This window comes from Leopardus geoffroyi, chromosome B1 (assembly GCF_018350155.1).
Source record: "Leopardus geoffroyi isolate Oge1 chromosome B1, O.geoffroyi_Oge1_pat1.0, whole genome shotgun sequence".
In the NCBI taxonomy this organism is placed as follows: Eukaryota; Metazoa; Chordata; class Mammalia; order Carnivora; family Felidae; genus Leopardus; species Leopardus geoffroyi.
Window position 1 is genome coordinate 101,995,917 of NC_059327.1, and position 14,117 is coordinate 102,010,033.

At 35.8% G+C, this 14,117-nt stretch overlaps 1 protein-coding gene across 16 annotated transcripts in view; it reads right to left on the reverse strand.

Moving 5' to 3' along the window:
* Nucleotides 1-14,117, reverse strand: part of KIAA1109 (KIAA1109 ortholog) — a 211,040-nt gene that overhangs the window by 122,572 nt on the left and 74,351 nt on the right. For 11 of the 16 annotated variants that reach the window (XM_045468486.1, XM_045468462.1, XM_045468516.1 and 8 more), the window contains 2 exons: nucleotides 9,371-9,568; nucleotides 7,046-7,174 (listed from right to left, as the gene is read on the reverse strand). In XM_045468486.1, coding sequence (XP_045324442.1) covers nucleotides 7,046-7,174; nucleotides 9,371-9,568 — 327 coding nt within the window. The remainder of the gene's footprint in view (nucleotides 1-7,045; nucleotides 7,175-9,370; nucleotides 9,569-14,117) is intronic. The other 5 variants (XM_045468497.1, XM_045468429.1, XM_045468439.1 and 2 more) reach the window with 2 other exon arrangements.

Sequence of the window (14,117 nt, forward strand, 5' to 3'; positions counted from 1 at the left end):
TAAAAAGTAGTCAATTAAATTTCATTTTTTATAATGATAAATGAAATCATCAGTGATTAAAGTCTTGCCAATTAGAAACTAATCATAAGTAAGCATGTACCATTTCCATTCAAATGGGCAAGTAGCTGGTCTAAATTGACAGAATACATATATAACTTATTATTGAAACTCACATAGCCAAAGTAAACTGATAAGTAATAAGTGTCACCGGATTATAAGAACTGTACAGCAGTTTAAAATTGTAGGATTTTCGGGGCGCCTGGGTGGCGTAGTCGGTTAAGCGTCCGACTTCAGCCAGGTCACGATCTCGCGGTTCATGAGTTCGAGCCCCGCGTCAGGCTCTGGGCTGATGGCTCAGAGCCTGGAGCCTGTTTCCGATTCTGTGTCTCCCTCTCTCTCTGCCCCTCCCCCGTTCATGCTCTGTCTCTCTCTGTCCCAAAAATAAATAAATAAACGTTGAAAAAAAAAAAATTTTAAATTGTAAGATTTTCTTATGAGTACTCTATATTATACACACACACACACACACAATCTTCTTTTTACAAATATGTCAACTGTAAATTTTATTATGACGTCTAGAATAATCCACAGAAATTTAACATTGCTTTACTCCTTTTTTATTTTTAATTTTTTTTTTAATGTTTATTTATTTTTGAGACAAAGAGAGACAGAGCATGAACAGGGGAGGGTCAGAGAGAGAGGGAGACACAGAATCTGAAGCAGGCTCCAGGCTCTGAGCTGTCAGCACAGAGCCCGACACGGGGCTCGAACTCACGGACCATGAGATCATGACCTGAGCCGAAGTCGGACGCTTAACCAACTGAGCCACCCAGGAGCCCCAACATTGCTTTATTCCTAAAACAGATTTGGTCATGGTTAGGTTGGAAGAAAACATACATATCACCTACTTCAATGAACTTCTTGAGGGAAATGGCAGCACTGAGTAAATTATTGGCTCAATAACATGCAATTGCTCATTAGAGGCAGTGCTAGGACTAGAACACAGGTATCTTGTCTTATAATCCGTTTTCTATAACAATAAGGCATACCTTAGAGATATTGCGGGTTGGGATCCAGACCACCGCAATAAAGCAAATATCGCAATAAAGCAAGTCAAATAAATTTTTTGTGGCTAAAATCAAAAACACAAGAAACAGCAAGTATTGGCCAGGATGTGGAGAAAAAACACTGTTGGCAGGAATGCAAACTGGTGCAGCCACTATGGAAGACAGTATAGAGGTTGCTGAAAAAATGAAAAATAGAGCTATCCTATGATCCAGTAATTGCACTACTGGGTATTTACTCAAAGAATATGAAAACACTAATTCGAAAGGATATATGCACCACTATGTTTATTGCACCATTATTTATAATAGCCAAATTATGGAAGCAGCCCGAGTATCTACTAACAGATGAATGGATAAAGATGTAGTGTGTATACACACACACACACACACACACACACACACGTGTGTGTGTGTATATATACAATGGAATATTAGCATAAAAATAGAATGAAATCTTGCCATTTGCAACAACATGGATGGATCTAGAGAGTAAAATGCTAAGCAAAATAAGCCAGTTAGAGAAAGACAAATACCATATGATTTCACTTATATGTGGAATTTAAGAAACAAATGAACAAAAGGAAAAAGAAAACAAAAAAAGATTCAACTATAGAGAATAAACAGATGGTTACTAGAGAAGCAGTGGGGGGTGGCGCTGAATAGGCAGAGGGGATTAAGGGTACTCTTGATAAGTACTGAGTAATATATGGAATTGCTGAATCACTACACTGTACACCTGAAATTAATATAATACTACATGTTTTTATAGTGGAATTAAAATAAAAATAAAAATATTATTAAAGATAAAAAATAATTTTTTTGGTTTCCTAGTGCACATAAAAATTACATTTACACTATTTACTATAGTCTAAATGTGCCACAGCATATGAATAGGAAATACGTACATGACTTTATTGCTAAAAAATGCTAATCATCATCTGAGCTTTCAGCAAGTCATAATTACTGATCATAGATCACTGTAACAAATATAGTAATGACAAAGTCTGAAATATTGCAAGAATTACCCAAATGTGACACAGATGGAATACATATTCTTCTTGAGTGCACATGGAACATTCTCCAGAATAGATCACATACTGGGACACAAATCAGCCCTCAACAAGTACAAAAAGATCGAGAGCATTCCATGCATATTTTCAGACCACACCGTGATGAAACTCGAAATGAACCATAAGAAAAAATCTGGAAAGACAACAAATAATTGGAGACTAAAGAACATCCTACTAAAGAATGAATGTGTTAACCAAGAACTTAAAGAGGAAATTAAAAAGTACATAGAAGCCAAAGAAAATAATAATACTAGAGCACAAAACCTCTGGGAAGCAGCAAAGGCAGTCATAAGAGGGAAGTATATAGCAATCCAGGCCTTCTTAGAGAAGGAAGAAAGGTCTCAGATACACAACCGAACCTTACACCTTAAAGAGCTGGAAAAAGAACAGCAAATAAAACCCATAACCAGCAGAAGATGGGAAATAATAAAGATTAGAGCAAAAATCAAAGCTATTGAAATAAAAAAAAAAACAGTAGAACAAATAAATGAAACCATGAGCTGGTTCTTTAAAACAATTAATAAAACTAATAAGCCCCTAGCCAGTTTGATCAGAAAGGAGGAGAGATCACAACCAACACTGCAGAAATACAAACAACAATAAGAGAATACTATGAGCAATCATATGCCAATAAACTGAGTAATCTGGAAGAAATGGACTAATTCCTAGAAACATATAAACTACCAAAACTGAAACAGGAAGAAATGGAATATTTGAACAGACCCATAACCAGTAAAAACACTGGATTAGTAATCAAAAATCTCCGAAAAAAAACAAGAGCCCAGGGCCGCATGGCTTTCGTGGGGAATTCTACCAAATCTTTAAAGAAGCATTAACTCCTATTCTTTTGAAGCTGTTTCAAAAAATAGAAATGGAAGGAAAACTTCCAAACTCATTCTATGAGGTCAGCATTACATTCATTCCAAATCCAAAGACCCCGCTAAAAAGAACTACAAACCAATTTCCCTGATGAACATGAATGCAAAAATTATCCACAAAATACTAGCAACCAGATCCAACAATCTACTGAAGGAATTATTCACCACAATCAAATGGGATTTATACCTGGGAAGCAGGGCTGGTTCAATATCCACAAACAATCAATGTGATACATCACATCAATAAAAGAAGGATGAGAACCACATGATCCTCTCAACAGATGCAGAGAAAGCATTTGACAAAATACAGCATCCTTTCTTGATAAAAACCCTCAAAAAAGTATGGATAAAAAGGTCATACCTCAAAATCATAAAAGCCATATATGAAAGACCCAACACTAATATCATCCTCAAAGGGGAAACACTGAGAGCTTTCCCCGTAAGGTCAGGAACATCACAGGGATGTCCACTCTCACCACTGTAATTCAACACAGTATTGGAAGTCTTAGCTTCAGCAATCAGACAACACAAAGGAAGAAATTAAAAGGCATCCAAATAGGCAAAGAGGAAGTCAAACTTTCACTCTTCATAGAGGACATGATACTCTATATGGGAAACCCAAAAGATTCCACCAAAAAACTGCTAGAACTGATCCGTGAATTCAGCAAAGTCACAGGATATAAAACAATGCACAGAAATTGGTTGCATTTCTATACACCAATAATGAAGCAACAGGAGAGAAATCAAAGAATCGATCCCATTTACAATTGCACCAAAAACCATAAAATACCTGGGAATAAACCTAACAAAAGAGGTAAGAAACCTATACACTGAAAACTATAGAAAGCTTATGAAAGAAATTGAAGAAGACACAAAAAACAAAATGGAAAAATATTCCATGCTCATGGATTGGAAGAACAAATATTGTGGAAATGTCAATACTACCCAAAGCAATCTACACATTCAACGCAATACCTACCAAAATAACACCAGCATTCTTCACAGAGCTAGAACAAACAATCCTAAAATTTGTATGGAACCAGAAAAGACCCCGAATAGCCAAAGCAATCCTGAAAAAGATAACCAAAGCTGGAGGCATCACAATCCTGGATTTCAAGATGTATTGCAAAGCTGTAATCATCAAGACAGTATGGTACTGTCACAAGAATAGACACTCAGATCCATGGAACAGAACAGAGAACCCAGAGGTAGACCCACAAACGTATGGCCAACTAATCTTTGACAATGCAGGAAAGAATATCCAATGGAATAAAGACAATCTCTCCAGCAAATGGTGTTCGGAAAATTGGACAGTGACATGCAGAAAAATGAACCTGGACCACTTTCTTACACCATACACAAAAATAAACTCAAAATGGATGAAAGACCTAAATGTTAAGACAGGAAGCTATCAAAATACTAGAGGAGAAAGCAGGCAAAAACCTCTCTCACCTTGGCTGAAGCAACTTCTTAATATGTCTCTAGAGCCAAGGGAAACAAAAGCAAAAATGAACTACTGGGACCTCAACAAAATAAAAAGCTTCTGCACAGCAAAGGAAACAATCAGAAAAACTAAAAGGCAACTGACAGAATGGGAGAAGACATTTGCAAACGATGTATCAGATAAAGGGTTAGCATCCAGAATCTATAAAGAACTTATCAAACTCAACACCCAAAAAACAAATAACCCAGTGAAGAAATGGGCAAAAGACATGAATAAACACTTCTCTAAAGAAGACATCCAGATGGCCAACCGACACATGAAAAAATGTTCAACATCACTCATCATCAGGGAAATACAAAGCAAAACCACAATGAGATACCACCTTACACCTGTCAGAATGGCTAACATTAACAACGCAGGCAACAACAGATGTTGGCGAGGATGCAGAGAGAGGATCTCTTTTGTACTGCTGGTGGGAATGCAAACTGGTGCAGCTACTCTGGAAAACAGTATGCAGGTTCCTCAAAGAATTAAACACAGAACTATGTTCTATGTTCTATGGCCCAGCAACTGCAGTACTAGGTATTTATCCAAGGGATACAGGTGTGCTGTTTCAAAGGGTCACATGCAATGCTTATAGCAGCACTATCAACAATAGCCAAAGTATGGAAAGAGCCCAAATGTCCATTGACAGATGAATGGATAAAGAAGATGTGGTGTGTGTATATATATATATATATATATATATATATATATATATACACACATATATATATAGTGGTGTGTGTATACACACACACACACACACATACATACACACAATGGAGTATTACTTGGCAATCAAAAAGAATGAAATCTTGCCATTTGCAACAACATGGATGGAACTAGAGGGTACTATGCTAAGTGAAATTAGTTAAGTCAGAGAAAGACAAATATCACAGGATTTCACTCATATATGGAATTTAAGATACAGAACAGATGAACATAAGGGAAGGAAAGCAAGAATAACATTAAAACAGGGACAGGGACAGGGACAAAACATAAGAGACTTAAATACAGAGAACTGAGGGTTGCTGGAGGGGTTGTGGGTGGGGTGATTGGCTAAATGGGTAAGGGGCATTAAGGAAGATACTTGTTGGGAGAAGCACTGGATGTTATACATAGGGAATAAATCACTGGATTCTACTCCTGAAATCATTATTGCACTATATGCTAACTAACTTGGATATAATTTTAAAAATTAAAAATACACTGCAAAATAAAATTTGTAACATTAAAAAGAAAAAAAATGTGACACAGAGACACAAAGTAAGCAAATGCTGCTGGAAAAATGGCATTGATAGATGTGCCTGACACAGGATTGTCACAAACTTTCAGTGTGTAAAAACAAAACACAAAACAAAAAACCCCATAGTATTCATGAAATGCAATAAAAGGTGTGTATGTTCCCTCCACACAAAACAGACCTAAAAATACCTGATCTGAAATGACAGAAAGCACACCAATGGTTGCATGGAATAATGAATAGCTGATGGCAAAGGGACCCAAAGCAGTTTTCTAAGGTGATACAAATGTTCTAGGTCTTCACTGATGGTAATGGTTATACCCTTATAGATAAAATATGTATCAAAACTCCAACTGTACAACTAAAAAAGGGTTAACTTATTGTATGTAAATTATGCCTCATTAAAATTGATTCTTAAAGATTTTAATGCAGCATAAAAGCTCTGAGTCTTTAAAAAAACAAAAAACAAAAAACAAAAAAAAAAGGAAGGAGGAGAAGCCTGCAAGATGTGTGAATTATCCATAAGGTACTAATTTGTTGACACATAACTGAGAATTCCCTGAATCCTGGCAATGTGTTTTACAGCAAGAAAAAAATAATTTAATCGCCAGTTACAATGGTTTCCTTTATTGTTGGAAGTAAGCATAGGTTATAGATTTTTTGGAGGATGAATAAAAGCAGTATGAATTGTTTTCAATTCACACTAATGTAATGGCAAACAGTGTGTATAACAAAAGAAAAAAAAGGAAAAAAGTACACGGAAGAAACTAGAAACAAAAACTAAACTGTTAACGATAGTTAGCTCTGTTATAAGATTAGGGTAAATTTTTTTTTTTTTTTTTTGAAACTGCCATGTTTTCTTGGCAAATGCCAGCATTGCTAGCCACCTTATAGAGGAACAGGTATAACAGGTATATTAACAGTCATATAAACAAGGTCATGTAAGGAATTTAACCTTCCTCTTGCTTCAGTTTCTTAATCTTCTACATAAATATATGGCCATAACTGAAAGAGTGTAATAATCCAAGAAAACAGGAGTTTATTGTAAAAATTTAAGAGGTTAGATATAATTTTTATATCACCATTTATTTGTGAATTTGTTTTAATAATTACCTCATATGTTAGATGCTTACAACTAAATAACAACTGGCTACAAATCTGCAAAATAATTTCATTGAGAAAACTGAACTATGATGTTTACTTTATGGCCATGTGCATTTGATTTAAAGCGGATACGTCAATCTTTCATTTAAAAAAATCCATAAATGTTTACAATACTGCTAACATATTTGTTAACATACCTTGGATTCACAGAACCGACGGTCAATTCCATGCTGACATATTATTACTGATTTGGGTCTTTCCAGCTCATACTCCCGACATACCACATGAAAAACAAATGTCTGTCCCCACTCCAAGAGACAAGCCAGCTACAAAATAAGCAGTGACAGGCTGACAGCAGTGTTAGCAATCTAAATAAGTGTTCACAGTTCTAAAGCTTATCAAGAATAATCCAACTTGAAAGAACCCAAATGCTATTTTATACTTGCTGCTACATAATCTATTTATTAGCCAGAATCATGATTTTTCTACCTTGACATCATTTGTAAGTTTATGCGACTTTTCATTTGTGAATGACAGAATGCGTGAGAATGAAAAATTCAACTTGAACAACTCACAAAGTATGTACTTTTCTTCAAGGTTATATCTTCCTTCTTAAATGACTAATTAGTATCCTCTGCACAGAAAAACAACTAAAATTTCTATCTAATAATAAAGCTTTGATCTGAAATTTGAATCTAACTATTGTAGGGAGCTACAATTTCGTAAAATCAGGTATTTTGAAGATTAAGGCACTTTTGTTTATGTAAATAGAAACTGAAGAATATATCAATTCTTCATCAAATCTTCAGTTTACAAAAATACCTTCATTTTATAATTGATTTAAAGGTGTTAATAATAAACACACTGAAACATGGGTAGACAGATATTATTCCATAAAAAAAAGTACGAATTTCTACTATTGGAAAACATGAATTTTACTTTTAAAATATACAAAGAATGGAATAAACATTAAAAGCACCTATGGATTCATGAAACACTCACTGAAATAGTGAGGCCAAAATTCTAATGCAGAAGAGAAATGTTTTGTGTTGTAATAAGAACAACTTATAAACATATGAGATTTTAACAATTGTTAGATTAAAGGAATTGTGCCCAGTTTAGCAGGATAAGCATGGTTTTATTCCATGTTTGTTAAAGAACAAGCTATTTTTTTACGTTTCGGTTTTACTTGTACATTAGAGAAAAGAGATAGCAGACAATAATAAAGGAAGACAGTCGTCATGGCAGTCAGCACTGAATATTTCTTTTCATCCGCTTTTATACATTCTGTTATATATTTTCTTTATCCACTTTTATATAAAATATCCCTTTCAATTCCATTTTCTTATTTCTAGAATCTTAATGTGTGCTGTCTTCCAAAAACTGGTTACAAATATACAAGGCACCTAGAGTCTTCATCCACCTTCTTGTTGCTACTACCTACCTCTAAATGATTCATACACATTCTGTTAACTTTTATTAAAATTGAGTATGTACATTTAACACATTCAAGACCACGTTCCAATCTTTTGAAATGCCACAAAAAGTATGCATATTATAAATATGTGGCTCATGGGCGCCTGGGTGGCTCGGTTGGCTAAGCATATGACTTTTGATTTTGGCTCAAGTCATGATCTCACGTTTCATGAGTTCAAGCCCCGCATTGGGCTCTGTGCTGGAAACACGGAGCCTGCTTGGGATTCTCCCTCTCCCTCACTCTCTCTCTGCCCCTCCCCTGTGTGTGCTCTCTCTCTCAAAATAAATAAACATTTAAAAAAATAATTTAAAAAAATATGTGGCTCAACAGGTGAAATGTTACAGTAATATGGCTATTTGGCTAAATTTCAGTGGTCCATTTCTAGAACTAAATAATCCTTATGACCTCTGAGTCATAAAGAATAAGGCAAACAATAAAGAGGAGGGGGATTTTATCCAGAAGGATCACAACCTACACTCTAGATCAGTTTACTAACTAGTAAATTTGTTTTTATTTTTTTTAAATCAATATCCACGTCATTAATAGCAGATACAAATGACGTTATCTTGCTTTGAGATATGACAAGTAAAAAACCAAGCTACCTAATCCTTAATACCATAAATAATATTTTCAAATCCTACTTAAGAAATAAACAAGAAAGAAAAATTCTTAAAAAATTATTCCATATACTGGGAAAAGAAAATTTTAACAGTGAGCAAACTAATGTAATTTTAAGAATACATAAAATTTCCAGAACAGTCCTCATACTGAGATTTTCCCAAAGTCTCGATCTTGAAAGCATTATGAAGAACTATAAAACATTACACCCTTCAATATTATGTGACTCAAAAAGTGAAACTTGTCTCTGACTCATCCATTGCTAAGACAATTCTGAATGGCAAGAATGACTCCAATCCAAAAGGCAAAGAGTTGTCTGGCCATCAGAATGCCAATAGTGAAAATGCAATGAACGTTTAAACAGGTATACAACTTACTCTTGGTGAAGTGGGTGAGCAAAGGAAGAAAAGTAGTCAGAGAATCATACCTGTGGTGCTGTGACCTTAGCTGTAAGGCTTCCAGCCTGCACATCAATTAACCATGCGTATTCTAAAGAATCACTTCCCAAAGGAAGACCTTCTGCTGAGAACATAGCATGTGCTCTCAGCTGGAGACCCGACAAATTGATGTGACCTTCCCGGAGTACTTCATCCACAGGGGGTCGCTGCTGAAAACAATAGTAAGACTGTAAGAAGTACAAGAAAATCAACATTATAATTTCTAGTTGTTTTTTTTTTTTTTTTTTCTCCAGAGTCCAAGTAAAATCATGCTATCTGGAAAATATGACTTAAGGATCCATAAGGAGTCTCATTTAAGCTCCTTTAGTGACAGTATCCATAAGAGCCCAACAGCAAAGCAAGATAGCAAAGTCCTAAAAAGAATGAGACCTCTCTGATAACTGCCTCAATGAATAAAAAGGAACTAGTATTCTGACGGGCGGGGCATATAAGAGACCAGTCTTTGGTGGGAAGGCTGGAATAATAAGATTAAAATACGTATTAAAAAGAGAGGCGCCTGGTTGGCTCAGTCAGTTGAGCATGCGACTCTTGATTTTGGCTCAGGTCATAATCCCAGCATCGTGGAATCAAGCCCTATGTTGGGCTCCGCACCAGGTGTGGAGCCTACTTGAGATTCTCCCTCTCCCTCTGCCCCTCCCCAACTTGTACTCTCTCTCTACAAAAACAAAAAGTAAATAAAAATAAATTGTAAAAATATTAAAAAGAAAAAAAACAGAGAAGAAAAGAGACCAATAAATAAGATCAAGAAATGAAGAACTAGGGAAGAAAGCTATCTTTCATATAGATTTTGAGAACTATATATAAATATAAGAATAGATTTACCTTATAGAAATTATATACTTACTACTAAAAAGCAGCAAATATGCAAAGAGAAAAGTTCTGGGATTTATTCAGAAAGCTAAAAGATATGTCCTAAAATAGGGTATTCCATAGAACACTAGTTCACAAAATATTATTAGTAATAGAGAATCAAAACACGTTCGGCCATGCCCTACCCATCAGTCACCAATTTCTGTAAACTATACTGCCAATCTCTCAGAAATGCATTGATTTTCTTCCATCTTCACTGCTATCAACATGGTCAAAATAATATGACCTCTTGCTAGGGTTTTGCAAAGCCTCCCAGCATTCACTTTTACATCTGTCTCCTACATATTCTACAAAACAACCACAGAAATCTAAGAAGGCCAATCTTATCATGTTCTTGTCTCAAGACCACTATTTATTATATTAATTTCCTCAATATTTCTCTTCTTCACCAGGTTTATTAGGGTAAAGACCATTTCTGTCTTGTTTACCACTTATCCCACTGCACCTAACAGTGACCACAAAAGGTAGATACCACTAAGTGACTATATATTACAGCAAGTCTTTTCAGAGAATTCAGTATACTAATATATATTAAGACAGTTCACAGATAATTCCCAAGCTAATTTTACAACAGTAATCTTTTTGGTAGGTGTATGCAGGCCATCAGCACAAGGCATAGTGTTCCTTATTTCAACACATTTTAGGAAATGTATTCTTAAAAAAACAAAGAGGATATGAGCTAAATCAAATTCATAAGGAATTCTTAAAAGAAAATTTCAAATTATGACTATAATAGCTCTAGCAGCTCTTTCAAAATATTTTTACTTTTATTTTCATCCAAGCTGTGTGACAGTATGTAAAATCACCTATGTTTCTCAGGCATCAGTTCCCTTCTATTTTACCTGAGGAAGTTAGAGAGGATGGTCAATAAAGATCACTTCTGGCACTAAGATTTGATAATTCTCAGTGTAAGATACTTCTGATCAGTATTTTTTGAGCTCAAGAATACATATGGATCTTGGCTTGTCCTAAAGATAGATAGAGCCTACCTAGTACACCAACAAAGAGTATATTCTAGATTTTATGTGTGTTGCATCATATTGTGAGTTGAATTGCGTCCCCTAAAAAGACATATTTAAGTCCTAAGTTGAGGCTCCTGTGATTATGACCTTTCTGTATTTGAAAACAGGGTTTTAGCAGATGTAATCAAAATAAGGTTACATCAAATTAGGGTGGGCCTTAAACCAATGACTGATATCCTTGTAAGAGGAAAACTGGGACACAGACACACACATGGAGACAATGCTATGAGAAGACAAAGACACAGAGTTGAGCAATGAGTCTACAAGGCAAGGAATGCCAAGGATTGCTAGCAACCACCAAAAGCTTAGCAGAGACAAGGAGATCCTTTCCCACATCCTTCAGAGAAAACATGGCCCTGCCAGTACCTTGATTTCACAATTCTAAGCCCCAAAACTATAAGAGAACAAATATCTCATGTTTTAAGCCACCCAGTGTGAGGTACTTTGCTGTGGCAGCCCTAGGAAACTAATATACATCATAAAATGCTCATAAGTTAAAAGGGATGGTTCCATAAGTCGGACACAATAATCTATCCATCATCTCAGATCCTTAACCTTGAGGCCCTGCCTTGAGACTAATGCTATCAGGGGATGCCTGAGTGCCTCAGTTGGTTAAGCATCTGACTTTGGTTCAGGTCATAATCTCATGGTTAGTGAGTTCAAGCGCTGCATTGTGTGAGCTTGAGCCCCACTTCAGATGAACTCGAGCCCAGCTTTGGGTGAGCTCAAGCCACACTCCGGGCTCTGCACTCTCTTTCTCCCTCTCTATCTGCACCTTGTGGGATTCTTTCTCTCCCTCTCTCTCTCTCAAAAAAAACAAAAAAAAAACAAAAAAAAAACAAAAAAACAAGACTAATGCTATTGAGAATAAGCAGCTAAATCCTGGGTAACTCACCTGTACCACAAAAGAATTCTTAGAAATAGTCATGCCAGATATAGAAAATGTAAGTAAGTCAGGTAGATAAGTAAATTCTAAGAGAATACATAGAAAGTACCCTTGCTTTCAGGGTAAATTATAAAGTGCTAACCACGTAGGAAACAAAATACCACCAGTACATCTACTAGCACCTTGATATCTCCAATCCACGAACTTCTTTTCTAATCACCAAATAAATCATACATTATACTCCAGTCTCTGTACGTTTGCCAATAACTAATAATTACAATTATAATTAGGATTAATGTGAACTCTCATGAACTCAATAAAATGTTCTTTTTATATATAGTAAAGTCTTTTGAGAATGCAGTAATTAAAATAAAAGTTGAGGGCACCTGGGTGGCTCAGTCCATTAAGTGCCCGACTCCTAATTTCGGCTCTGGTCATGACCTCATGGTTTGTGGGATTCAGCCCTGCATCAGGCTCCACATTGACAGCATGGAGCCTACTTAGGATTCTCTCTCTCTCTCCCCCCTCCCGTGCTCATGCTCTCTCTCTCTCTCAAAATAAATAAACTTTAAAAAATAAATAAATAAAAGTTGAAGTGTTAGCAAGTACGCCTAAGAAAACAGAGATACTCACCTAAGATTCTCAGAACTCAGACATAAGAAGACTTATTTCCCTTTTATTTTTATTAATTTCTTCAATAGATTAAAAAAGAGGGGCTTCTTCTCCACATACTCACCTCCCAGAATAAAAAACAACCAATTCTAATGACCTACTAAGACAGGAGGGTAAGAGTTATTTTTTTAAGTTTATCTATTTGAGAGAGAGTGACAGACAGACAGTCAGACAGCATGAACAGGGGGTAGGGGCAGAAAGAGAGGGAGAGCGAGTGAATCCCAAGCAGGCTCTGCACTGTCAGTGCAGAGCTCTATGTGGGGCTTGATCTCATGAACCAAGAAATCATGACCCCAGCGGAAATCAAGAGTCCAATGCTTACCTGACTGAGCTACCCAAGTGCTCTGAGAGTGATTTTTAAGGTTTCTATAGTAAGTTAAAATACTAGTGTTACGCAAGTGAGATCTTTGTGATGACAGAATAGTTCTGTATCTTAATTTCAATGGCAGTTACATGAAACTACACATGTGATAAAGCAGCAAGAATTATGCACACACGTTGTACCAATATCAATCCTGGTTTTAATATTACATTTATTATGTAAAAGATCTACATGGGAGAAATTGTGTGAAGGGTACATAGGACCTCTCTGTACTATCTTTGCAACTCCTTATGAATCTATAATTACAGGCATACCTCAGAGATATTTCAGGTTCAGTTCTAGTCTGCCACTATAAAGCAATTATGACAATATAGCTCAAGTAAGATAAAATTTTTTTTTTGATTCTCAGTGCACATAAAAATTGTGTCTACCAAGCTATAGTCTATTAAGGGTGCAACAGCATTATGTCTAAAAACAAACTATACACAAAAATATCTTAATTAAAAAATACTTTTGCTAAAAACTGCTAACCATCATCTGAGCTTTCAGCAAGTCATAATCTTTTTGCTGGCGCAGAGCCTGGCCTCCAAGTTGATGGCTAATAACTGATCAGGATGGTGGCTGATGAAGGTTGGGGTGGCTACGGCAATTTCTTAAAATACGAAACTATAAATTGCTGCACTGACTGACTCTTTCTTTTACAAATAATTTCTCTGTAGCATGCCATTCTGTTTAACAGCATTTTACCCACAGAAGAACTTCTTACAAGTTTGGAGTCAATCCTCTCAAACCCTGCTGCTTCTTTATCAACTCAGTTTATGTAATAATCTAAATCCTTGTTGTCACTTCAAAACTCTTCACAGCATCTTCACCAGAAATAGATTCCTTCTCAAGAATCCACTCTTTGCTCATCCCTAAGAAGCAACTCATCCATTAAAGTTTGA